Raw genomic sequence first — 25,676 nt, forward strand, 5'->3', positions numbered from 1 at the left:
AAAAAAAAAAAAAAAAGCTTCTGCTGCATCAGTTTCAATCTTTAATCTTACAAGTCTCCCACCTTTGTCAAAGTGAAATGCTAATATCCTGGAGTGACCCTTTAACCTCCTAGGACCTGGCGTCCACATATGTGGACCTCACATTTTGGGTTCTCTAGACCACAATACTAACTTTTTCTCAACAAGGGCCTGGTGACCACATATGATGATATTATACTGCCACTCAGTAATCGAAATTTAAAACTAATGTCCTCATATGTGGACATCATTTTTCTCAGGTCCCAATCAGCCTAAATAGCAAAGAGAAATTAAAAATGCACGCCATGCAAGAGTTCGGGTCTTAGGAGGTTAAATAACTCCCTCATCTAAGGAGAAGTTAAACCTTAGGTGTCAGACTTAAGTAGAAAACTAAGGTGTTTTGTGCAACCGGCCCCTGGGGATACACATCTCAGAGGACCTCACATGATCCACTAACACCACTGCACTCATCACCAAAGCACACCAGTGGTTGCTTTCTGTTTGTGTTTTTATGACTACTTAGTTGCAATACTTCATCTTATTTGTTGTTCTGTTTTCACCTTATGCTTTGTTTTTCACAGCATCAAGTATAACTTAATCTTATGGTATTTCTGAAATAACAATAAAGATATTCTACTCTCACTCTCTCACACACACATCTTCAGTACACAGACCTTGTTCACAGTATAATTCCAAAGAAAGCTGACCACCTCCTCTTTCAGTTTCTGAGGAAAAAAAAAAAAAAAAAAGGTTAAAAGAATTTTCAAAATCAAACAACACATTGTGTTTGTCAGGAAAGTCTGACATCATGTTACTGAGGAACAGTCTCTATGTGTCATCCAAATTCTGACACCACTTTCCCATTCAAGGAAATGGGAAGAGATTCCAATTACTGACCGAGGTGCCTTAAATCCCTTTTTACCACAATTATCAAAAGAGCCATTTTAACTTAAGAACAAAATAATGCTAAACAATATACATTACATTTGTTGTTTGTTCCTTATGTTTTATTCATGTTAATACTTTTCAGACACACATGTTATTCTAGCTCCCAGCTTTTAATAAACAAAAATTTTTAGAAATAATTTTTCTTTTTTACTGAGAATGAGATGAGAAAATTGACATCAATCTCATGTCTGTGTGTGAAGTACAGAGCTGGAGTCAGGCTGGAGAGGGGCAAACTGCTAGCCTGGCTCTTCAAATATACAGAAACACCTCTCAATCTCACTGATTAACATGTTGTATCTTGTTTTAGTCCATTCATCACAACACACTGGTTTGTCTGTGCTGAAACTTTTGCTGCTCAACTGAGCAGTAATTACACAATACATTTCGGTTTGAGTAGAGATTAGACAAATATATTCAACATGTTCATCAAAGAGTTTCAGAGGTGTTGTAAAAATACACTTATTTTTAACAGAGGTTAGCTGCTTTATGCTAAGCTAAGCTAACCAGGACCTGACTTCAGCTAGGAACAAGCTATTTTGGTTTACATCCTACATTTCCAAGTTATAAATATGTAAAACAGGCATGTCGGTAAATGTACATGTAAAGATAGTTGGCTGTGTTTATAAAGCCATATAAACATAGCAAGCTAGCCAGCTAATGTATGTATGTTAGGGTGTGTCACAACATGTCATTTAGCAGCATGGCTCCCTGTATAAGCCTGATGAATATGATATAAGCATGCATGATATAAGCATGATGAAAACAAAACTCATCCATCTTGATTCTGAGGCCAAAACCCTGACATTTACTGATGAGATGTGTATTTACTTAAGATGTGTGAAAAGAGTTACAACACCTTAAAAAGACCATGATCAATCATATTGTTGATGACCCTCTGATGATTAAAAATCTCTGATGTGGACCAGATACCTCGTACTCCTCTGACTTGACAGTGAGCTGGGGAACCAGAGCCAGGAGCTCCGCTATAACTCTGACCATCAGTGGACGGGATTCACAGCTGAGCTCCGGCCCAAGGCGCCTCCATGTCGAGATGATGTCCACGACCTGTAACATAAACCTCATGAAGCTCAGTGGAAGGCAGCCAATTATGATATTTACTAGTGAAATGTGTTCCACGAGTGACCAGCACACATAAACAGCTTGTACTAAAGCCTACCAATTTTATCCCTAAATAAGGCCATATCAAGCATGTAGGCTCTACCTCCTTCCCTCACTCCCAACATACAGCCCCGCCCATCACCGCAACTTACAGAGTGCAACAGTTAACGAGTGGTGCCACAATTAACGAGTGGTGCCATAGTTGATAAGCAGAGTCTTTCCCTGTAGTTGTGACGGTGAAACTTGCCGAAGGACAATAATCTGGACTGTCTTTCACTCCCGATGTGTGCGTGAAGGATATAAATGTAAGTTGTCAGCAGTTGTTCATGTTAATATTAGGCCAATGTGCTGAACAGAAGAAGTGGTCAATTTAACACACATTGTAATTAACAATGATTTCTATTGTTAAATTTATGTTTAAAGGGCCATTTCATTATATTTCATGTTCCCGTTATGTACTTTATGCTTTATTCAGACCACACACATACGCCGACAGCCAGGCCACACCTGTTTAACAAGTTTTGAGATCAATAAGCTTTCCTCCTACCTCAAAGATTCTCTGACAGGAATCATTTCCATAGTGTCCCAACCCATACCACCTCTCGAGGCTACACTTCCTGTACAGCTGAGTTTTAAATGAGACAGCTCAGTTCAATCTGCTTCTTGAAACAGTACATGTGTGAAAACACAGAAGCTGAACAGAGGCAGGACAGGACAGAGAAGCAGCTACAGGTGCAGCAAATGTCTCATCTCACTGCGCTGCAGAACAGAGAGGTTCAGGAGATCCTTTGTTCCCACTGCATTCAGGCTATACAACACCTTAGCCAAAGGAAGTGGATTAATCTAATTATTATTGTTTATTTATTATTAACTGTTTTTATTATTATTATCCACAATGAGCTAATGGACACGTGAATTTCTCTTGGAGGATAAATAAAGTATCTATCTATCTATCTATCTATAAAAAAGATGCTCTAATTTATCTGGAAAATTTGAAACTAAATGCATGTATTGTGTTTGTGTGTGTGACCTCTGCCCGGCACAGCTCCTGTAGTCCTTGCAGGGCGAGAGCAGCTGGGGTTGCCATGTCTGGTCTGGTGCACTGGTTCAGAGTGTGTGTAATAGCAGCCAACATATCACCTCCGTGCTGATAAGGCCTGACACACACACACACACACACACACACACACACACACACACACACACACACACACACACACACATAAAAAGGGTGAGGAAGAACAATATAGTTTGACAAAACCATTCAACAGATGGAACCAACGTGGATAACAAGTCCTGAAAGTGCCATCTTAATGACAACTGAGCAGACTCCATGTGCTGATGAAAACCACTTGATTCAGCTAAAAGCTCCAGGAAAACCTAGCAAATACACCCTGAGTTTGGATTGATGTGTCATGATTATATCCATGGTCAAGAATTTTCATGCTTACAAAAACTGACTTTCACCTTTATACCTGTAATATGTGGTAACTTTATTAGTAAACTTCATTATTCATTACCTCATTATAAGGAGTCACAGGCCTGTAAGGAAGAGGCCCATTGTCCTGCACCAAGGATTGATAAGATTGAAGCTAATATTGTCCATAGTACATGTGTGAAGTGTGAAAACCATGGAACTTTTTACATCATAACTTACTAAATATGAATGAATTTGAAATGACCAAAGAAAAACAGCAGACAGAAGATCAGTCAGTCCTTTGTCAGTCCCCATTATATACAGTCAGCTACACCCTCATGTTTATGATGGTGGGATGAGGGTCAGCACATCAAAGTCTGAGGGCATGGTTCTCTGATTGTTCTCTGCAGGTTGGGACGGTGAAGTGAAGGAGTGAGGGAGGGGATGATGGAGCAGGAGATTGACAGACTTATGGGTGTAGCTTCACTAGTGAAGTGGGCACTGTACCAGACTGTTGTAGTGAAGAGGGAGGTGAGCCCAGTCGATCTTTGTTCTGAACCTCACCTCTGGTCATGAGCTCTGGGTAGCGACCCAAAGAACAAGATCATGGACGTGGATACAGGTGGTTTAAATGAGGGAGGACATCCGGGGGGGATCTTGGAGTAGAGCCACTACTCCTTCATGTTGAAAGGAACCAGTTGAGGTGGTTTGGGCATCTGGTTATGATCTTCCTGGGGGAGGTCTTCTGAGTAAGGCCCGGGTCGACCCAGAACACACTGGAGAGATGATATATTTCTCATCTTGGCTGGGAGCACCCTGGAATCCCTCAGGAGGAACTGGAAAATGTTGCTGTGGAGAGTTATCTCTTTCTCAAAATAAATTGAAGGCAACCTGACTTGTATTTGTCTGTGGACACAGTCACAGGCAACTGGACTTGTATTTGTCTGTGGACACAGACAAATACAAGTCCAGTTGCCTTCGATTTAATTTGAGATAGCGATAACTATGACCTGGACGAATGACAACCTTCACAGACTGTGGAGAGTTAGTTTGGACTACTTTGCTTGACCTACTGGCACCGAGACCTGATTTAGTCTGGTTAAACTGTACCCTGGTTTGTTTTCCCCCTTGGTACGATTCAGTCCCAAACAAACTCTGGAGCAGTTCGCTTTTGGTGTGAAAGATTTCTGAACTCACAAGTTTGAGCTCAATGGTTCCCATAATCCTCTTCCTGTGTTTACTTTTCCTGCTCCAAACAATCTGACCAATCGGAGGAGTGAACGTTCTCACGTGTTTCGTAATGATGCATTTTGGTTCACTTGAATGCGTGTGAACGCAAACCGAACCTACATATTTACAAACTCATCAACTGAGTTGGACCAGAGCAAACCAGTTACACCATGTCGAGTGTGTGTTTGTGTGTTGCTCAGACCTCTCTCTGCAGATGTCCCTGAGGCAGGCAGCCCGGGCCAGGATCTGTTCCCACTGGGCGTCCCTCCCCACCACCACCCTGTTGTCCTGCTGACCCAGCAGACGCTGCAGCTCTGGGTAGACTCGGTCCTTACAGAGGGGAACACAGTCAGCTGTGAGTCAAGGCAGGAAGAATATGATGATGATCACTATTTATTATTACAGACCTGTTTCTTCCAGAGAGCAGTCATGAGGCGCATCGCCACAGCTCTAAGCTTAAGGGAGCTGGCAAGCATGTGGAGAGTCTGTAGCACCATTGGGACACACAGCTGTAACATAACAACGCATGTAAGTTTTCAGAATATGAATTATACTCTAATAAGAATCACAGTTCATGAGTTGGGGGGGGGGTACCTTATGAGTCCCAAGGTTTGGCAGGCAGTTCAGCAAAGCATGAGCCAGGTCTGGATTCTTTTCCTTCCCCAGTTTGAACAACAGAACAGGGATGAGGGAGGGGACCTGCAGACATATGTCAGTCAAATGAAGCTGGGGGTGAGGATACTTCACAAACGTCCTGAATCTAAATCTCTGATTAGCTGATGAAATAAATCTAAACTTTATACATTTTCTGTTTTCATTTTGTAGCTCATTTTATTTTCCACTTCCTTCATTGTTCTTGTTTTTGGCTGTAGCACGAGGTCATCGTTTCTTTACTTACCCCACAAAGCATTGCCTATTAAAGCTGCAAAATATTAACAATGGATCTAATGAATATGTGTCATTTGGAAGATGTTCATACACAGTGAGCTTTTTAGCCTGTTTTATTCAGTCTCACTCCTCTCATCAGCACCAAACAGCAGACAGACAAGGTCAGCAACTAGCTGGTGAACTGATATTTTCCACAGGAGTTGGAGGAGACTAAACCAGAACTAAAACTAGAATCAAGTGGACATTTATGCAAAATTTTAAGAAGTTTCTTCAAGACGTTACTGAGCTACCCCTTCCATGAGAATGAGATGGACAGACATACTGTATGTATGGACGGATGGGCAACCCAAAAACAATATGCCTCCGACTCTGACTGTCACTAGCGTGGAGACATAATGAGAACAATGTGAATCCTAATGTTGCTCTGTGGCTGCAGGTTTAAATGATTTGCCTTGTCATATAAAATATTAGTTTAGTAAATTACAATTCTTAGGGACCAGCATCCTTTAGTAAACATCAGTATTTACTGATGCAGACCTGTATATATGCACAGAGCCCAGAAGGGTGGGCTGCGGAGGTATCAACATACAGATGAACCTCCCAGTCCCCTCATGATCTGCCCCACGGTCAGGGTCTGCTGAGCCCAGCTCATTTCCACTCTCACAGACAGAGGTTAGAGAATGGAATGAGGGACAACGCTGGGTTAACACTTCATCACTTCCTTTAGTGCTGGGGTAAAAAAAAAAGAGCTACTCAGGGTCCTTGGAAAACATGTGGTCAACATCCCTGCAGTGTGCAGCCTTTAATACACATAAAGCACTTACCGCTGCCCTGCACCTTGACTGTTGCATAGCAACCACTTCACCTGCATGACTTAAGAGGAAGATGGAGGTTTCTCTTCAAGCTGAATCCCTGAACAGTGTGTTGCTGATCCTAAACCATGACCTTAAATGAATGAAATATTTTTTCCAATATATCATAAATGTAATCAGTGTTAGAGACTGCTCAGTTTAATTATCTCTGATTTGATTTATAAGCAGTACAACAAAATTATGAATGAGTTTCTGTGGGATAAGAAGAATGTCTGTCATCTTGAGCTGTGTCATCTTGTGCTGAGCCAGTTCAGAGACTTTATTTAGTTTTGGAGTTTTAAGTACGTTGGTGCAGAGCACAACAACATATTTGATCTAATTTATTTTTTAATCTTCCAGCAACAGCAGTAGATGAAGAGTAGAGTCGCAGTTTTTGCTAAGTTCAGCTTGTGTGCCTGTCACAAAGCATACAGTTGGTCACGCTGTTATTGAAGAATTTGCCAGTTCTGTATGTGTTTCTAACCCAGTAGCTAACAAGTGTGGCCAGCGTGCCACTTCCTTTTTTTAGGTGGAATAGTGTGACAACAAAAACAGGGGTTAACATATAACATAATGATGAACTAGTATGACAAGCAAAAATTTAAAAAAAAAAAAAAAAAGCAAAACAAGAAAAGGCAAGCATACACATAGGATGACAGATAACACAGGTAATATCAATAATGGGCAAATGTGCAATGATATTTGAAGCTGTTGGATCATCATCATACTGATGTATGTGGTGTTGTATTAGAAGAGCCAGGGAGATGTGTGTGTGTGTGTGTGTGTGTGTGTGTGTGTGTGTGTGTGTGTGTGTGTGTGTGTGTGTCTGTGTGTGTTGTAGCAGTAGTGTCTTCATAGTAATAATTACTGAGTAATATGATAACAATAATCATCATATAGTTATTCACTATGCTATAATATATTAGTGGTTGCTTAGTTTTTATCTGTATGTCTGACAGCAAATCAAGTTTTCCACATGGAACATGGATTAGAAATATGTGTTGAATAAATCCCTTTGTTTTTTACCTGGCCTTTATGTTTTGCTGACTGTTATTTAAATACCACCATATATTTTCTCTCTCTGCTCTGGACAGACACTTACAGTTCTAGCAGCATCAACAGCTGCCAAAAAAAATCTTAAGGGGGTTCCCTGTTTTCAAGAACCTCCACCACCCACTGTTAACATGAACATTAAATTATTTTGTGTTTATAAGATGATTTTTATTGAACTCTATATTAATGTCTTCTGTTTTTCATTTTTACACTTTTGCTTCCCTATAAACATTTGGGTCTATGCTTGGTGAGTTTTTGAAAGATGAGAAAAGCAGGACTAGAATCAACTGTTTTGCCTTGAGGTATATTCTAGTTTTAACCAAGTACCTTATTTCAATACTCAGTCAGTTTCTAACAGTTTAGGAGAAGGGCTTTTACTTGAGACGCCCCCCAGTGTTGAACTGAGCCGTGTGGATTACCTACCTGGCAGGGGTCAGCTGCAGCGAAGGACTGGCATGCGTCCAAAGCCAGCTGGCAGACATCTTCCTGACCCGTAATGATGAGATAGGTCACAATGAGGGTGAGGGAGCAGGGCAGACGCTGACCGGACGACACGGCCAAGCGAACCGACAACAGCCAATCGGCGGCTGGCGCTGGATCGTCTGCCACTTTACGCAGTATAGACACAGCCACGGTGAGCTCGCTGTACCAGGAACTGAGAGGAAGCACGAGTGGTGGAGCAGGCTAAGGGAGGAAGACAGATGAAAAAGTAAAATACTCAATGCTAAAAAAAAGTATAATTCTACTCATTAAAAAATAATAATGAGTGTCAGCTCTTTAAAACATGGTGTGGTACCTTGTAACACTTCCTTTATTGTATCTTGAACTATAGATGAATTGAATGAACTATCCTTTGACCACTACAGGTTTCTGAAGGCAGCAATGCCACAATGAGTTAAATATGTCAGAATCTTTATACAACTCATCCTTTTAAGAATGAAACCTAAATTAATGAAAGTATTAGATCTGCCTTCGTGAGTTAGCTGTAAGACACAACATACTGTATGTAGTACTGATTATAATGTTTTATCAACAGGGATGTTGATAAAATCATGAAGAAGACCCTTCATTGTGCCACCTGTGCTTGATTGCAGTGAGCCAAACGAAGCTAGCATAATGCTCCCCCAGCATATTCGTGAATCAGAAATTACGATGTGTAACACAACAGTGTCAGCGTCCGATGTCGGCTCTCCCTTTCACACAGATGTCAGTCCAGTTCTGTGTCTACTACTACTCCTGCTTCTCAGGCCTTGAACAAGCTGTGTAAAAGAGGCTAATAATGATAGAGTCATGACAGTTACTGTTTCATGCAAACACAGTTTAAAATCTAATGATTTCACTGGCTATTTGCAAAGAAGTTCTCTGTCTGTCTGTCTGAGTTCCAGCTGGTCAATGCAACTGAGGCGACCTGTTCCAAGTTAAAACATCAGCCTATAAATGCAACAAAACATTTCAAGTAGTTTGCCTTTAGATCCAGGAGATGGCGCTCTAAAACTTCACTATCAGCTTGACCTATGACATGCCCTGCTGACCCTCAGTAAACTCAGCAACTTGCAAAATTGTGTTGTTTGCCGCAAAAATGGAGAACACTTGCAAAGCCGTCCTGAATGGACAATCACAACACCAAAGTATCAGAGTTTGGAAATGTTTAAGCTTCTACACAGTAGATGACAAAGTAACTAACTAAAGATCTCCAGAAAGAGACCTCAATCTAAAAAATTAACTTTAAAAAAAATATATGATTGGGGCGTCAAGTGGCGCAGTGGGTTGTGCAGGCGCCCCATATGTCGCTGCAGTCGGCACCGGTTCGAATCCCTCTCTCTGCCTCCCCATTTCCTGTCTCTCTCTACTGTGCTATCCAATAAAGGCATAAAAAGCCCCAAAAATATACTTAAAAAAAAAAAAATATATATATGATTCATGTTTATTTTCTGCTGTGGTAAATGAATTTCCCAGTTGTGGGATAAATAAAGTTAATCTAATCTAATCTAATCTAATGTGGAAACAATAAAGAAACACCAGTGCTCTGAAGCTAGCACAACTTGCAAAGCTATCTACCTTCCGACCTTTTTTCAATGTCCTCTCATGTTTTTAATACCACGACCATCAATGTTTTTCTTTTCCCTCTGACCTGTGATGCTGATCTTCTGGCCACTGCCAAACCTTTTATTCTACATGTGCCCCACACGTCCTGTTCATGTAACTGTGTTTGATTTGTTTTAACTGGTTGCAATTGATCCTGTGTAAGAGGCTAGACTGTGATGATCAGTGAGTCTCCATACAGAGGACATTGACTCAATCTGAGAGCAAACCACTTCCTTTCTGTTTGGAAATATTCCATATTGGAAACTTTCCATGGGAATAATGGGAATTATTGGGAATTAATGGGAATTTAGGGGAACTAACTGGGAATATATCATATATATATATACATATATTATATATGTTTATTCCACAGGCTCAAATGTGTGCCTTCAATAGTCTCTGTGCTTCAGGCTTAAAAGTGTGGTCCAGTTTTCTAGAAATCTTCTGTACATGTGATGGAGGCATGCACGGTGCCAGTAGGGGGTGTGGTCTCGTTAGCCATGCAGTAAGCAGTGTGCTCTGTGCATGTGATTGAGGAATGGCATGGATATTCAAGTGTATTTGAATGGCATCTGTTTGTTTTAGTCAAGATTATGCTAAAATATACTTTCCTCAACTGTATTTAAGTTCCCTATGAAGAGCCAACCTTCAATTTTGAAAATTCCCAGTGTATTCCCATTTATTCCCATAATTTCCCATAAATTCCCATGGAAAGTTTCCATTTTTGAAAATTCTCGGAATTTTGCAACCCTAGTTTGGACATTGCCTCCATAAAAAAAAGCCTTTGAGGACCAGCTTCAGTGTTACCTGTTGGGGTGTATCCGCCTGCCTGCTGATGCTGCGGAGCAGGCTGTGGGCCAGGCTCTTGTTGAGGCTGTGTGTCCTCCGGTCAGCCAGAGGCTCAGTGAGGCCCGAGCAGGACAGCAGCTGCAGCACAGGAAGAACCAGGACTGGACTCAACCAGGGCGCCAGCTCGGCCTGCTCAGGAGCTAAACTCAGCGCTGTGTGAGGAGAGAGATGGAGGGAAAAAATCCCATCAAGGTTAATGAATCCAAACAGACGAATGAGGTTGTTAAGTAAAACAAAGCAGGAGAAAAATTTAATTAACAACAGAGCAACAGTGGGGACAACATATAGCAAGGAAGGATTATGGTGGCTTCAACTATATTCTATAATGTATGAATAAATTACACTTATATACCTCCTCATGTATTTAAATCTGATGCAGTGCTACAACTATTAAATTTGAGATACATTAGAGGAAAAATCCAGACAATGTTCTGAGATACAACTAATGTAATTAGTTAAAGTTTAAAAGGGAACCAGAAAAAATATGGTAGTTACACAGACATCCACTCCAACTTAAATAGATATGAACTAATATTGGAAACTCGTATGGTTCTCTGTAGACACAGTTGACATTCTGTGCACTGACTAAAAGACTCTCTGTGCTCGCAATCGATTGGAATTAATTAAATGGAAAAATACTTATTGCTCACGCTCTCCTTCTTCACTCTCATTAGTGCCAATCAGTAAAGTTCAGATCTTGGCCTATGACAGTTTGCTGAGGGGGAGTAAAATAATATGCTTTGAGCAGGCCAAGTGGTGCAGCCTTCACAACAGCAACATATTAATCTATAATGAATTTCATATCAAGAACAGTTATGCAGCTAGACATGATATCCATCACATAAACCAATTACAAATGAAATCCTATAAATGAGCTACAGTTGGAGTGTTTGGCTTTGGGTTTCTTTGTTTTATTTGCAGGTGAAGATTTCTCTCTCAGTTTAAGGTCTGGACAGTAGAATGAGAACTGGACGAGAACTTACTACAGGAGCGTTTTGATCTGTGTTTTTATGTGCACGATGAAAGTGTACATCAAAAGACTTGAGTGGAAATACCACAAATAACAATGTTTTTAGACAGTGGTCATCATCTCAGAAGAAACGATAATGTGATGAAGTTTGGTGGAATTTTTTTTCAAATACATGTTGTAATATCTGCTTCTTCTTCTATTTTAGACATCATCATCAGACTGTCATTCACTGTAACAGGCCAGGAAACTTCACAAGAAAAAGTCATATAAGAAAATAACACAATAATAACAGCCTGAGAAGAAATTAAAGGTCCAGAAATACCAAAGATTTGTTTTGAAACAGTGTCACTATTCTATAGTTTTTCCACCAGAGTAATGACAAGTTTATTCCTACAATGCAAAATGTCTTGTACATTTTTTGGAGGCAAATCTGTTGATAATTATCAGATTTTTTAAACTCTCTAATATTAATATCAGTATTGGCAACAAAAAATCCTGTATCAGTTGTTCTGCAATAGTAATTAAAAGTCATAATATTATATTATATGATTATAGAATTAAACTCAGGAAATACATTAAAAGTTAAACGTAATTTTTTCTGGCTTTAATTTGCTTCTGAATTATAAACTGTTAATCTCTGTATTCTGGCTACTGCTTTAAAGGTCCATACAGTCTAAAGGTATATATCCATGTGTTGTTTGATTATAGATCAGCTCTAGCTTCTATATTAATACTGTGAAAGTATCAAAGCCTCAGTCCACAGAGAAATGCTCACAGCCTGTATTCAGAAACTGAGCCTTAAAATCAGCCGTCAGGACTTCTGGAACTTTACGCAGTCACTGCCCTCAGACACGCCCCGAGCCCCGTCAACCTGGACCCACCATGCAACTTTGCAGGATTTGGCTTTACTCAAGTGTTTAGCTGAAATCTGAATCGCTAATATGAAGATGTCTATTGAAGTCATGGGGTATAATGACTTTTAATAGCAAACTGACTTCCTGTTTATGCTGTGTTCAACTTGAACCCTCTCAGTCATTTGAACCGATGCAGGAGGCTTCGCCAAAAACAGCTTCACCCAGCCAAAAATGAACATCTGCTGAAACACAATATCATTTGTCAAGCTGCACTGGCCAATCAAATCCATGTGAGCACACATTCCTGGTAGATCACTTTCTAACATGAAAGTCTTAACTCTGCCCGTTGGGATCAAAGATAAACTGTTTGCAAAGATACACGTTCATGTAAATGAAGACAGTTATTACCCAGACTGAGCAGGCTGGTCTGCTGAACCGCAGGGGCCTCCAGCAGGAGCAAAGCCACACCCATCATCAACTCGTCCACTGGCAGCTCCTAGAAATAACGGCACAGCTATAGATTGTGACAGTGCTTGTACTGTACAATGGGCTGTACTGATGAGTGAGACAGTGAAGCTAAGCATTAACGTTGCTGTCTGACCTGTTGGCCAGCAGGAAGTAGCTGCTGTAACAGGTTGAGAAGTGGCCGACAATCTCCGTTCAACTGGAGGCAACGCTGACAGGCGCACAGCAGATGCAGAAGCAGCCTGGCTCTCTCAGTCCTCCGCTGCTCCTCAGAGACTCCAACAAGACCCCGAAGCAGAGTGTCCACGAATCCACACAGCTCCAGCACCGCCTCCATGCTGTCCACCTGTCAGCACAGAGAGACCAACACCAACACCTCTTAACCACTTTCCTTAAAGAAAAATACTCCAGTGAGGCCGCTGCAGGTCCTTTAAGCTGCTGCAGTCTTTTAGCTCCAACTTGGACCACAAGATTTTGTAAAGTTCAATTTTCTAAAGCATCTACGTGTAGATTTTTTTTAAATTTTTTTATTTGACATTCCAGGATCTTTTCAGTTATCTTACTGGTGTAAGATCTGTTTGTAGAAAAAAATCACTGCTGTATGCTAATTTGTCTTTTTTTTATTCTTTCCCTCAGAGCCAACAAAGCTGGAATTTTACAAATCCTACACATAAAAGCTTTGAGTGGAGCAGAGTTTTCATACATTCAAACCGATAATGGATTGTTTTGGTGGCTCACTCTTCCACTCTGCTGGTTTCCCCCGGTCAGCTTTCCTAACTGGGAGCACGCTGAACCTACTGTGAGTAATGTAACGAATATTCATGAGTACCTCACACAACCCCACGTCAGAAAAACCTGAACTATCCATTTAAGGCTCAGTTTCTGAATACAGGCTGTGTGCATTTCTCTGTGGACTGAGGCTTTGATACTTTCACAGTATTAATATAGAAGCTAGACCTGCTTTATAATCAAACAACACATGGACATCTACCTTTATACCATATGGGCACTTTAAAAATATATTGTAAACAAAAGCAAAAGATGCAATTCAGTAGATATTCTGTAAAAAAACAGAAACAGTAACATCATTAGTTGATGTGAGTAGGAGTGAAGGGAAAGGGACCATGACCAGGAAACTACAAGTATGGTCAAATATGCTGTGTTTACTTCTCATTTTATTCATGTGGGTTCAAAGAAACACATATCAAATGTTTACCTGCAACATGCTAACACGTAGTTATCGAGCCCGCTGAGTAATGTCAGTTACAAAGTATTATTTATCTGCTGACTAATGGTGCTAACATTAGCCCCCTAAGCTATAACACCACACCAGACCAATTAAGATTGTAGCAGCAAAACCCCTGACTGAACTGAACTGAGTGAAGTTGTGTTTTATTGCTTATGAATTCAACTTCTCACTTGTAAAAGAAGGAATTTGTTACTTCTTCTTCATACTTTTAATTAAATGTATTCATTCTCATGTCCTTTTACAGGACATGACGTACACAGAAGAACATTAGAATTTTTTGCACTGTATTTCCAACAACTTCAGAAAACGAACAATTTAAGGCAGTTCATGGTGTCAGCCTCTCATTGATTATTGCCTAAAGGCACCTATTCCACTATCACTGCGTCACCTGCATGTATGGAACCAGCTGGCAGAGGCAGTGCAGCAGGCTGTCAGACACTGTGGAGGGCTTCTCCTGGTCCTTGTCCTGGAGGACCGATCCGACTCTGAGATGTGTGGGCAGCAGCACCCTGAGGAGGCTGTGTCGTAAGAGGGCGTGCTGGGGTTGCCTCTGAGGTTCACAGTAAAGGTACTGCAGGAAGGGGGCCAGCATGGTGATGTAGACTGGTTGATTTCTGCAGTGTGTAGATACATAATGTGTTAATAAGAACGTCTGGAGGCATCACATAATGTTGGCTCACATCAATCTGGCCTCAAAGTGTCTTTGACCCAGTCCTTGTGAGCTAAATGCTCTGTGTTCCATGTGCTGTGTGTCAGTGTGTATTTGTCAGTACTGCATAACAACAGCTGCCAGTGGTGTGATGAGTTGTTCGGGATGGGTGCTCTTCACAGATGGCGTTGAAATGCATGCACTGAAGGAGTGAGTGATTGGATAGAGGGTTCAGGGCCTCTGCTGTGGCTGACCTGTCAGCAGCCTGCTGAATGAAATCATCAATCTCCAGCAGCAGAGCTGGCCAGCAGTCCACTCGGTTCTCCAGGGCTGTGATGTATGGGTGAGGGCTGGTCCTGGAAAACAAGGCCACGTTCACATAGATGTCAGTGTCATACTTCCTATTTTATTCCCATGTTTGTGACAGATTTTACTCTAAAAACCACAAATGTGACCTCATGATGGCACGAGAGGAAAAGTCATTAGGTTGCATTGTGTGGGGACCTTCAATATCTGTAACAAATTCATGGCAATCCAGCCAATTGTTGTTGATTAAGTCATTTTTTAAGTAATTGGTTTTCATGTTCAACATGATGACGTTTAACGTCCCTGACAACCTCTGTAGTCTCATTTAGACACTTGTTAGCAACCGTCCTTTTTAACAGACAGTAAAAGCTTCCAAAAATCAGGACTGGAGTATTTACTGATGTATCTTATGTTGTAGAATAAAACATAAAAATGTCTTGTGTTAACCACAGACCTTATTTCAGTCATCTGACCAAAAGTCCGTTCAAAACACCTAGAAACTTCAGTACAAGCAAACAGGAAGTGCTAAAATGCAAACTATTTTCGGGTTTTGCCACTCATCCCTGCAGCACTCTATTATGTACCAATCCATCCAGTAGATGTTGAGGTGAATCCTGCACTGGCACAATGTCAGCTGTGATTGGCTCCAGCCCCCCGCGACCCCAAGATAAGCGGTATGGATAATGAATGAATGAATTTCCCTGGGAGGACTAATTCAACCCTGGAATAACCCTGGCTTGTCTGTGGTTTGCATAATTAAACCCTTTAACAAATGACATATACAGTACTTTCATTCATGCTTAGTGCTTCCTATTTTCCAAAGGATAGGATAAAGTTTTACAATGACTTCCTATTTTCTAAACAGCCATGGTTTCAGTTCATTTAAATATAACCTGGAAACCAATTAGCAAATTTTGAATCTTGCTTAAGATTTCTCATTATGTATTTATCAAGAGTATATTATCATAGTGCAGTAACTATGGAAACAAAGGAAGGTTGTAATAATTTAAACTTGCACCACTATCAACAACTTAAAGAGAAATTTAACTGCTTGTTGAAACCTCCAGTGGTTTAACTCTCACCTGCTGCAGTGATGTACCTGTAGAGGTTTATTTCATGTGTGTCAGGTGGGACTACAGGTATGGCAAAGTACACTCGAGGCTAAATAAGCTGCTACAAGCAAAACACACCCGAATCTCCAAACCAGCTATCAGTGACTGATGTGCATTGTGCATTACATGGACATCAGACTTTGACAAGAAGGAATGTGAAGAAGAACAATGTGTTTTAATTAACAAAAACAACAGCTGTGTCCCAACTCAGGGGTAACATCCTTCAGGGGACGTGGTCTACGAAAGTGTTTTCGCTTTGCATCACCAGCTAGTCCCGCCCTTACCGTTGAGTCACAAAGCACAGCTCTTGTTGCCGAGCAACCTTGACAACATGTAACTTTTTTTCATAAAAACTTGAAGTTTTAAGGCCTGTGGTTTTAACAGTTGTACCATTAGCTGTTGAACTGAGCTTAAACCCAATACTTGGGTTATTTGCTTTAATTACCAGCACAGTGAATCTTGGGCGAGTTGGGCCAAGAAGAATCCACCTGCTGGAGCCTTCATTGTGCAGAAAAAGAATGACGCATTCCTCGGATGCATTTGAATGAGCCTTTGAAATGGACCAGTCTAGTCGAGCTGCTGTGACGCAATCAGTCTTCAAATACAGCCTCTGAAGGATGAGACCCCTGAATTGAGACACATCTTGTATCTCTGGTTCTGTTGCTTTTTTAATCAAAAATAATAAAATAGACAGTAAATTCTACCACCATCACCAGGCTTCTGGCCTCTATATGATCTGTGTGTAGCCTCCATTATTCTTAAATTTGCAATCCCATCAAGTCCAGACAAAACAGCGGGGTCAAATCCAAGGTGAAGTCTCTGTGTATTGTTAAGACTGCAGCCCACAGACGGGCCAGAGGTTAACAAACAGGGCTGGTGTGTGGGGGGTGGACACCATCATCAGCTCCACTTCATCAATGCATTAACATCAATCACCACATATCTAAGTGTAGGAAGGAAGTTGAGTTCAGAGCATGTCTGTGCCTGTGACAGCCTGCAGCGTGGGCTGAATTCCTTCCCTCCCATAGTGTTATCTGTCTGACCATCTCTGCCCCTACCTCCTCAGATTCCCCCGTGGCCATCTCCAAACCTTCAGCTTCAATACAGCTCCCATCCATCAGCCGCGCACACAGGTCTCTACTTTTCAGCTGCCACACAAAGGAAGAGGCAGGAAGTCAAGACAGAGACCGCCCTCCTTTTAGTTCAACTCCAAGTTCACAGCTAAATCAAATTGCTGGCATACAAATGAGCCAGGAAGAATCTGTGCTGTGGATGTCTGCAGGTTGCACTAACCTCTGAGGCAGTCTTTCAGCCTTATACATTTTGCAGCAGCAGCAGCCCCCCAGTGCAAAATTATCCCTACTGCTGCAATATAATAAAGTTGCAATTACATGATTCTGCAGAGGGCTTTTAATATGAAATAACGGATACAGGAATTGGAGTCATGTGGCGACACACGGCCGAGGCAAGGGGGAGCGAGAGAGGAAGAAAAGGTAGACTCAACTAGCTAACATTAACCTAACATAACATTAAGTTGGATAGATTTTTATTACCTATCGATATTCACTCCGACTGCTGGCGTAGCGCTGAACATAGTCATAACAAAAACAGCGTGAAGGTGAAGCTGGGGTTCCACCACAGATTTGATTTACTATTTGAACACTACAAGGCAAAACACAACTTAAACATTACCATTACACAAGAGCTTCAGCCATCATTGCTTTACAAGACATCCGTCCTCTAAGAAGAGCTACATCTTCAGGACAGACTGGCGGCTATAGTGACTGTGGAAAGTGAGAGACGGGCCAGCGCTGGCTGATTAGCATGCTAACTTCAGTAAATGAAAAGAGATAGAGACAAGAATTAACACTGGTGTTTCTCTCCACCTCTGGAGACAGCTGTTGGTGTGTAAAGGAATGAAGTTTGGTAAAGAACTCACACTGTTTCCTCTAGACTGGTCAGTAAATAGCTGCTAATGCTAACGTTAGCTATGCAGCAATAGCAAAACTTACAAATAGCTCATCTAACAGTTAGAGAGTATCTGGTACAAGTATTTCAAGTTTTCTGAATTTCTGGTGTTATTACTTTAATTTTTTTTTTTTATTCAAACTGAAAATGTGTTCAGGACCGCCGAAGATACGTTCAAGGTAAGTTAGAATCAGTGTTGTTGTTACATAGCTTGTCCACCAGAGAGCACTGCTTGTTTTTTAATTGCAAAATGTTCCAGTCAAAGCAAGACATGAACTGATTTATTTAACAGCCAAATTTAATGTATCATTAACAATAATGTTTGTGTTTACATAAAAAAAAAAAAAAAAGAAGTATGTCAGGGCGCGTTCCATTTCGGCTCCTTAGAGCTCCATCCTCTTTCCCCTAACTTTACTGTCTGTCTGTCTTTCTATCATCATAATAAAGGCGAAAATACCCACGAAGTAACTTAATTAATTAATTAATATCAGCTGATATACTGTAGTTCTTAAATATAAATATTAGTATTAGCCACCAGTGTCAGTCAGGCTGTAGTGATCTCTCTATCTATGGCTGTTTATTGAGTTTCTGCTTGTGTCTTTTTAGCTATAACTGCTATTGCTGCTCATGCTATCTCCCCTTATGAACAAACCCAAAAACAAAGACTAGGTGGTTGATCCATGAATGGGCTGCTGGTTGAATCACTACTGCTTTAATAGGGATCTTTATTTCAATATAAATGAGCAAATTACCATGCGAGTGTACCTGAGCAGTAAGGCGAGAAACCCCTGAGTACGTGGGAAAGCCTACAGGGGATAGTCAGGTCCGGCTACACTGCTACAGCTGGGTTAACATCACATGAAAAATGAGCTGGTGTGGCGGACCTAGCCCTGATCCTTCCCTGGTCCTGCTGGGTGCTGAAGTGGCTCAGAGTCTCAGTGGCAGATTGCACGGGGCAGCAGCGAGCAGACGGTCAACAATGGGCACCAGTGTGCATCTTCCATTAATCCCACAGCATTTACAGTCACCCAGCGGTGCCAGGCCCGATGACCAATGGCGGACCAGACTGCCAGTCCGACGGCGCCACCCTGCTGCCCTCAACACATTCATCTTCCCACCAGGGAGGTTGAGACCGCCAGACAGACGCAGACAGCAAAGACAGTGATGAAGACAAAATGAGAAGGAAAAGGACAATGGGAAGGAAGGAGCAAAAGAAAGTAGGGATAGAGATGTAGAGTAGGAGAGGTTAAGAGGGATCAAACACAAAAAGGAGAAAAGGGTGTCAGAGGTAGAGAAAAAAAACATGGAGAGGAGGAGACAGAAAACATGAAGGAAAAAAAAACTGACAAAGCAGCTCAGTCTTTTTATCACCCGCTGTAACTGATTAAGGAGGCCCCAGGATCTTGGCAGAGGTGCAGATCTAAGGCTGGAAGAGGAGGAGGAGGAGGAGGAGGAGGAGGAGGAGGAGGAGGAGTGAAGGGCAAGGAGGAGTGGAGGCACTGCACTACATCAGCCTTGGGATATCCGACCAGTTAGACTAACCTTTACCACCAAGAACTCCCCCTACTCTGGATAGTAACTGTATCATCTGTAGTGGATGGAGGTGGGATTCACTCATCAAAGGAAACCTCCCACCAGTTAACCCAAGTTCTTCGCTAGTTTGCACCCGAAATACTAGTCTGGTAAATAGTTTATTAATGTACAACTCCAGTTAACTTACTTAAGCCTCTAAGATGTTACATAGCCACTGCATAGCACTGCTAACGTTAGCCACACTGGGGATAGCAATATGACATTGTTTATCCGCGGCCGCTGTGATCCTGATAAAACTGTGCTCAATTTTGACTGTTTTCTGATTGCTTTCTTACTTTTAGACTAGTCGAGTTGTCTGAATTTAAATTTACTTTTCATCAACAGGGAAATTAGTACGGAAGCCCTGAAAGGCAATTACATATTTCTTTTTTTTTTTGCTGAAATGAAAAAAAAAAACAACTTAGAAATAGTTTGATGTGAAAAAAACAAAAACAAATCATTTGCCACATTCAAACACACACAACAGAGACAGACCTGATGGAGTAGGGACAGGTGAAGGCTGTTTCTCCGTCTCTCTGGTCTGCCTGCATTTGCAGCAGCCGTCCAATCACCTTTATCAGTCCCTGGGCATTTCTGTTGACAGTTCAAGTCAAAAACAGGACACACAGAAAGGAGGTCAGGATCCAATCCACCGTCTAGTGGTGACTTTTCTTTTTCTCAGGGTTCAGCTTAAAGGACAATTCTTGGTTTATTGCAAATTGACTAGTTTTCTGATCTGATTGTCTGTTCCCTTGTGTGACATATCTTTAGTGATGTCACTATGTCCCCATATCTAAGCTATTAACTTGGTGACTACAATATTATTAATAGTGATAGGAATAAGACCAAGTCTACAAAAATAAGTTGTATTAAACTAGAATACAAAAGGTCATAATCCCTGCTGAACTCATCTAATGACAGACACAGTCAGGTTTACTGTGTGAGACACACCTGGATTAACCGCTGACAACAAAATCATCCTGCAGTTCAATCTGTGACATTGTTGCTGCTTTGCCATAGTTACTGTATGGATATTTGCATGTTGTCTATTGAGCCTTCAATTTGTGACCTCAACAATAATGGAGAGTGGTGAAGGTAAGGTTAGCTTAAAGGTTCTGTAAATGAGATTTTAAACAATAATACAGCAACAAACAGCTGTTTTCTATATATGTGACAGAGTGGAGTAATGGAGTAATGAGCAGAGAACAAAGCCACACTGAGTCACAATCAGAGTTTCTCTGTTCTTTGTTTTGGTAACCAGCCTGGGAAAGTGCATTTTTGCATTTGAGTCCGTCCTGTTAAACCGTTGGCTTTCCCCATGTTTAAACACACAGGCTCCGCCCACACGTGAGGTGGCTCTGTGCAGTATGTAGCGTTCAGGTGAGAGCAACCTTCCATGATTTCCTCCACTGAAGAAGAAATCACATTTTCATCTAAAAAGGCCTCAGACAAAGAAAGAGACGAGACCAGAGCACAGGAGTTTCGGCTGAGGAATACCGGCCGAGATCCTGGTCAGCTGGTGGACTGTCAAAACATCTGTTAAGTCTTTACCGGCTCCATCAATGTCATTCGTGTGGCTGGTCCTAGCAGATCAATCCAAGTCGGAATTTCTTTCCCAGTAAAGAAGCATTTGTTTTGGTCTAGGATGCTGGTGGTCTAGTGCAATATCTAGTGGCAGTGACGATCGTTTACAGAACCTTTAAATACAACGATGCAGATGAGCAGAAGAGATTGGTGATGGTGGGAGTGTTGTGTACCTAGCAGAGGGTAGCAGGTTGAGGACACTGTTGAGGACGTAGTGCAGGTCTGCGTGGCCCTGATCCACCAGCAGCACCACGGCATCACAGCAGGCTGAACACACCGGAGCGCAGTCACTGCAGCATTGCTGCCATAGAGCCTCCAATGCCGGGCCCTGGTCAGACAACCAAGGTTTAAATCCAGATTTAGCTCAAACATAGCATACAGGTATCTACATATTGTAATTGGGTTCTTGAATTTAGCGACAAGCGATTCTTAACAGTTTCCACCTGTTCACCACCTAAGAACATCCCTCTGATGAGTAACTCACCTGAAGGGACGACTGTGTGATTTGTCCATTTTGCCCTTTTTCCTTTAGCACAGCAGCAACAAGATTTCTCACTGTCTGCAAAACAAAACATAAAAAACAGACGAGAGATGTTTTACTCTTCACAGGGGCTGTGGTTACTCACGGCAACCAGGCCTGCATACTGTAGGTTCACAGAGACACTTACTGTATATGCATCTTTGCATCTAATCTTCAAATCATCTATTCTGCATCTAATCCAATCATAATATTACAAGAATAAAGTCGAAATATTACGAGAATTTAAAAGTATTTATCAAAAATATATTAAATTTATTGAAAGATTTTGAGAGAAAAAAAAACATAATCTTTAGTATTTTTAGTAGTATAATATTACATAAACCAATCAAACAGGTGAAAGGTCAGTCAGTGTCAGCCTGAGCTGCTTCTGGCAACTGCTGTTTGTCTGTCTAACAATAGAATAGACTCAGATTCTTCACAATCTTTTCAATGTCCTGATGATGCTGATTATGATGATGATGATGATAATGATGATGATGATGATGATGAGCCAAAAGATGAATTATCCCCTTATTTGTGAAACCTCTGCTGAAGAAGAACTTCACAGGATGCACCACACTCCTCATTTTAAAGCTTCTGATATTTCCCCTCTAAAACAACACGCAACCTACAATTACAACTTAATTCTTATTATATTATAACATTTTACTTGAAATATTATGATTTTTTTCTCAAAATTACAACTTTATTTGGGTAATATTATGACCGAATTCTCAAAATGTCCAATTTCTTTTTTCCTCAATGTGGCCTTAATGCTTTTTACAGCCACCTTAAAGCAGACAAAAATGCAACTGGAATTATCGGGCAGGCCATATATTATTGCTGGTGGGCCAGTTTTGGTCTGCAGGCCGCCAGTTGAAAACACAGGCACTAGTGTTGAGACTAGAATGAGTAGCAACTTGTGTGAATTTAATGACTTGGATTCTTTTAAATCCATTGTTGAATCAGTTTTAAAGCTGTATTCATGGATTTTGTTGTCTACTCAGGAACAGTGCAACAAGCCACAAACACAACTTGAATCAAATGGAAGCAGCCCTGACACGAGTCAGCAGCTTACCTCTGCTTGTATGACGGGGCTGGGAAAATCAAATCGTGCCTTTAAACTCTCCATCACATCTGCCGGTCATACCTGAGAGCAGAAACACCTCCGTTAGAAATATACCAGGGTCCAAGCAGAGCACAAGACCAGATGAAGATAGCTTGGGAGATCAAAATGAGCCTCTTTCAAGATAATTGTGAAAACTTGATTATATCAGAGTTTCAGGTTATTGAGTGTCATTGTATGTGTCTGAGTAGAGGGTGGACTTTGCAACCCACCTGTCAAATTTTGCGGATCCTTTTATTGTACAAACAATTTTAAAGAGAAAAAAAATATTACACTGTAAAAGTTTTGAAGTCAATTTTTTAGTGGAGGTGTAGAAACAATACATAAAGGTCACACACCAAAATTGGCACGTCATTTAGCAGGTGTCGCTATAATAATCAAAATGGCCAAAATACTTTTGTCATGTCAATCTTTCTATTCATTTATATCTTCTGCTCTAAACATGCCAAATTTTCAGGCCATTGTCAAAAATTTTAAGTGAAAGCAAAATGAACTAGTATTCCAGTTCTGAACAAATTAATTGGAATGGATTCATCTATAGACAATGCTGCCAAAAAGTTATCTCAGAAAGTTTGACACATCAAAATTTAGAAATTACATTTTTAAACCTTTGTGTTTAAGTTCAATTTCACATAAACGCTCATAAATTAAAACAAGCTAGAGCGATTTTAACCAGACCCAGAGCACATGTATGGATGCTAGATCTGAGCTTGGCAAAGCCGTCTTGAGTTATTCTGCCACTAGGGGGCGCCATCAATGCCAAAAGTTTATATCTCATAATTAGATGTACAGATAAAGTGTAGTATCAAAAAAAAAAAAAAAACTCTTGACAAATTTCTCAACATTCCACCTTCCAAACTTGAAACAATCAAAATAAATCACCCATACCTCCCACAGAGCTGAAACCTTTTCATCACATCCACTGAATGGTGACGAAATGGCTTTACTGCAGCTATGGTCAATTCATATTTCTGATTTTAAAAAGTACAAATCTGAGCATTTTACACTATATTGGAATATTCTTCCTTTTGGAGGCGCCATCAATGCAAAACGTTTAGTGTTCAATGCATGGCCCTCAGCCCCCTCAAGTTAGACCCCTAATAAAGAGAAACAAAAACCACAGGGCTCCAGTAGCTTTGTTGCTTGGACCTCTCATAAGCTAAAAAAACCTTATTCAGGAATTGTAATTGTGTTAGTATTAGCATTTCTGTTCTTTCAGTTAAAGTTCCATTAAATCAACACAAGAAAACACTGTGAAGGAAAACTTTCAAAGGGGAAATTTGGTGATACCCTCTGTTAAACTCAAGAATATCACATGTCAGTGGAGCTGAATGCAGCTTTTGAAACAGAAGCTAATGCTGCAGCCACCTGTTGCTTCATAGCACTAATGGACCAGACTCCAGAAAGACGCACTGCTTGGAGGTATCCATGGACTGACCCTTTGAAAGCCGAACCCTGCCATCAGTTATCAAATTATTGGCCTGCAGCCGTGACATAACTTTGCATTAAATTATTCACAGGTCGTCAGTATACATCCCCGCTGTCTAACCCACAATTTACTAAGCGGACGAGTGGCGCATCTCAGGTTGTCTCATTAGGCCCAACAATAAGGTGCGGTGACCAGCCGGTGCACCACAGCTGCTCGCCTGTTCAACCAGGTGACGTTTTTATCAGGAAGGTTTGACTGTTACGAGGTTTCACCAGGGACATCATCATTTTTTATTCATTTCCTTTCAGTTACTTCTGTTCAGTTTTGGTGTTGACAGAAAATGTGTCTGCTGCATGAGAATCAAAAACTGTTGAACTTTAGCTAATTTTGGAATTAATCTTTAATGAGCCAATTTAAAATGAACCTAGGTTTTCTTTAAACAAGACTTTAAGCATTGAAATTCTTAACTTTTTTTTTTAAAATTTTTTTTCATATTTCTCAAAGCACAGTATCTAAGTAAGGTCTGGGTATCATCGGATAATCAAAATCGTATATCTGAAATTTGTTTTAAAAACAAAATGGAAAAAAACGTTTTTTCGTGCCAGACTCAAAAAAAGAAAAACCAATCAGAATGGTCAGTTTTTGGTGATTGCTTTTAACATTCCTTTGTTTTGAAACCAAAAACCGAATTCATATAAACAAAAAACTAAATCATCTATTCATTTTTTGGTTCCATACAAAAAGCCTGAAAATCGAATTCAAATTTTAGTTTCGCAAATTAATTTATTTCATTCAAGAGACAGTAGGAAGAGGAAGTGAAGCGTAAAAGGGATTTTTGTTTTAAATTACAAATGAATCACAAATGATTTGATGATACCCAGAACATATCACAAAGGTTTGGTATGTGCACCAAAACTGGTTTTGAAGCCTACAAATATTTTTTATCAATTTTAAACACCAGAAATGTTTTAAAGGTTCAAAGACATGTTTCGACATTCTACGAAGTACCTGAGCAATCTCCAACAACTCCAGAGGCAACCTTTAATCAATAACAATTTTTGATAATTGGTAAATGATTTAAGTCATGTATCAAGAAGTAACGTCGAGCAATGGCTGTTTCCAGCTTCTGAGATGTGAGGTTTTTTTGATTTTTGATTCTTTGAGTTTTGGACTGTTCATTCAAAGAAAGCTATTTAAAATCTGGTAAACTATGGGGGATGCATAAAAACATTCAGTATTGTGATTTTAGGTGGATATGACTGGTTGCCCATTATCTGCAAATAATGAACATAAGTTTTTATTCCTGGCAATATCTTAGTCCCCAGCTACTTTGGGTTAAACTCTCTATGTAAACTGATATATTGTTCTAAGGTTACCACAAGGAATATGAGCCTCATGTAGCCCAACCCCCCCC

General features: G+C 40.6%; 1 protein-coding gene across 1 annotated transcript in view; it reads right to left on the bottom strand.

Moving 5' to 3' along the window:
- The window catches only part of focad (focadhesin), a 53,105-nt gene that overhangs the window by 23,976 nt on the left and 3,453 nt on the right, over window positions 1–25,676 (bottom strand). The window contains exons 2-17 of the mRNA XM_023423838.2: window positions 22,786–22,857; window positions 21,672–21,746; window positions 21,361–21,515; window positions 20,099–20,197; window positions 14,900–15,001; window positions 14,385–14,610; window positions 12,884–13,093; window positions 12,691–12,778; window positions 10,417–10,610; window positions 7,948–8,208; window positions 5,327–5,431; window positions 5,140–5,241; window positions 4,935–5,062; window positions 3,116–3,242; window positions 1,897–2,031; window positions 693–743 (exon numbers count right to left, since the gene is read on the bottom strand). Coding sequence (XP_023279606.1) covers window positions 693–743; window positions 1,897–2,031; window positions 3,116–3,242; window positions 4,935–5,062; window positions 5,140–5,241; window positions 5,327–5,431; window positions 7,948–8,208; window positions 10,417–10,610; window positions 12,691–12,778; window positions 12,884–13,093; window positions 14,385–14,610; window positions 14,900–15,001; window positions 20,099–20,197; window positions 21,361–21,515; window positions 21,672–21,746; window positions 22,786–22,839 — 2,112 coding nt within the window. The 5' untranslated portion in view covers window positions 22,840–22,857. The remainder of the gene's footprint in view (window positions 1–692; window positions 744–1,896; window positions 2,032–3,115; window positions 3,243–4,934; window positions 5,063–5,139; window positions 5,242–5,326; window positions 5,432–7,947; window positions 8,209–10,416; window positions 10,611–12,690; window positions 12,779–12,883; window positions 13,094–14,384; window positions 14,611–14,899; window positions 15,002–20,098; window positions 20,198–21,360; window positions 21,516–21,671; window positions 21,747–22,785; window positions 22,858–25,676) is intronic.

The sequence above is a fragment of the Seriola lalandi genome, unplaced genomic scaffold, assembly GCF_002814215.2.
Source record: "Seriola lalandi dorsalis isolate HSWRI2012SDOR001 ecotype SW California unplaced genomic scaffold, Sedor1 jcf7180002054694, whole genome shotgun sequence".
Lineage (NCBI taxonomy): Eukaryota > Metazoa > Chordata > Actinopteri > Carangiformes > Carangidae > Seriola > Seriola lalandi.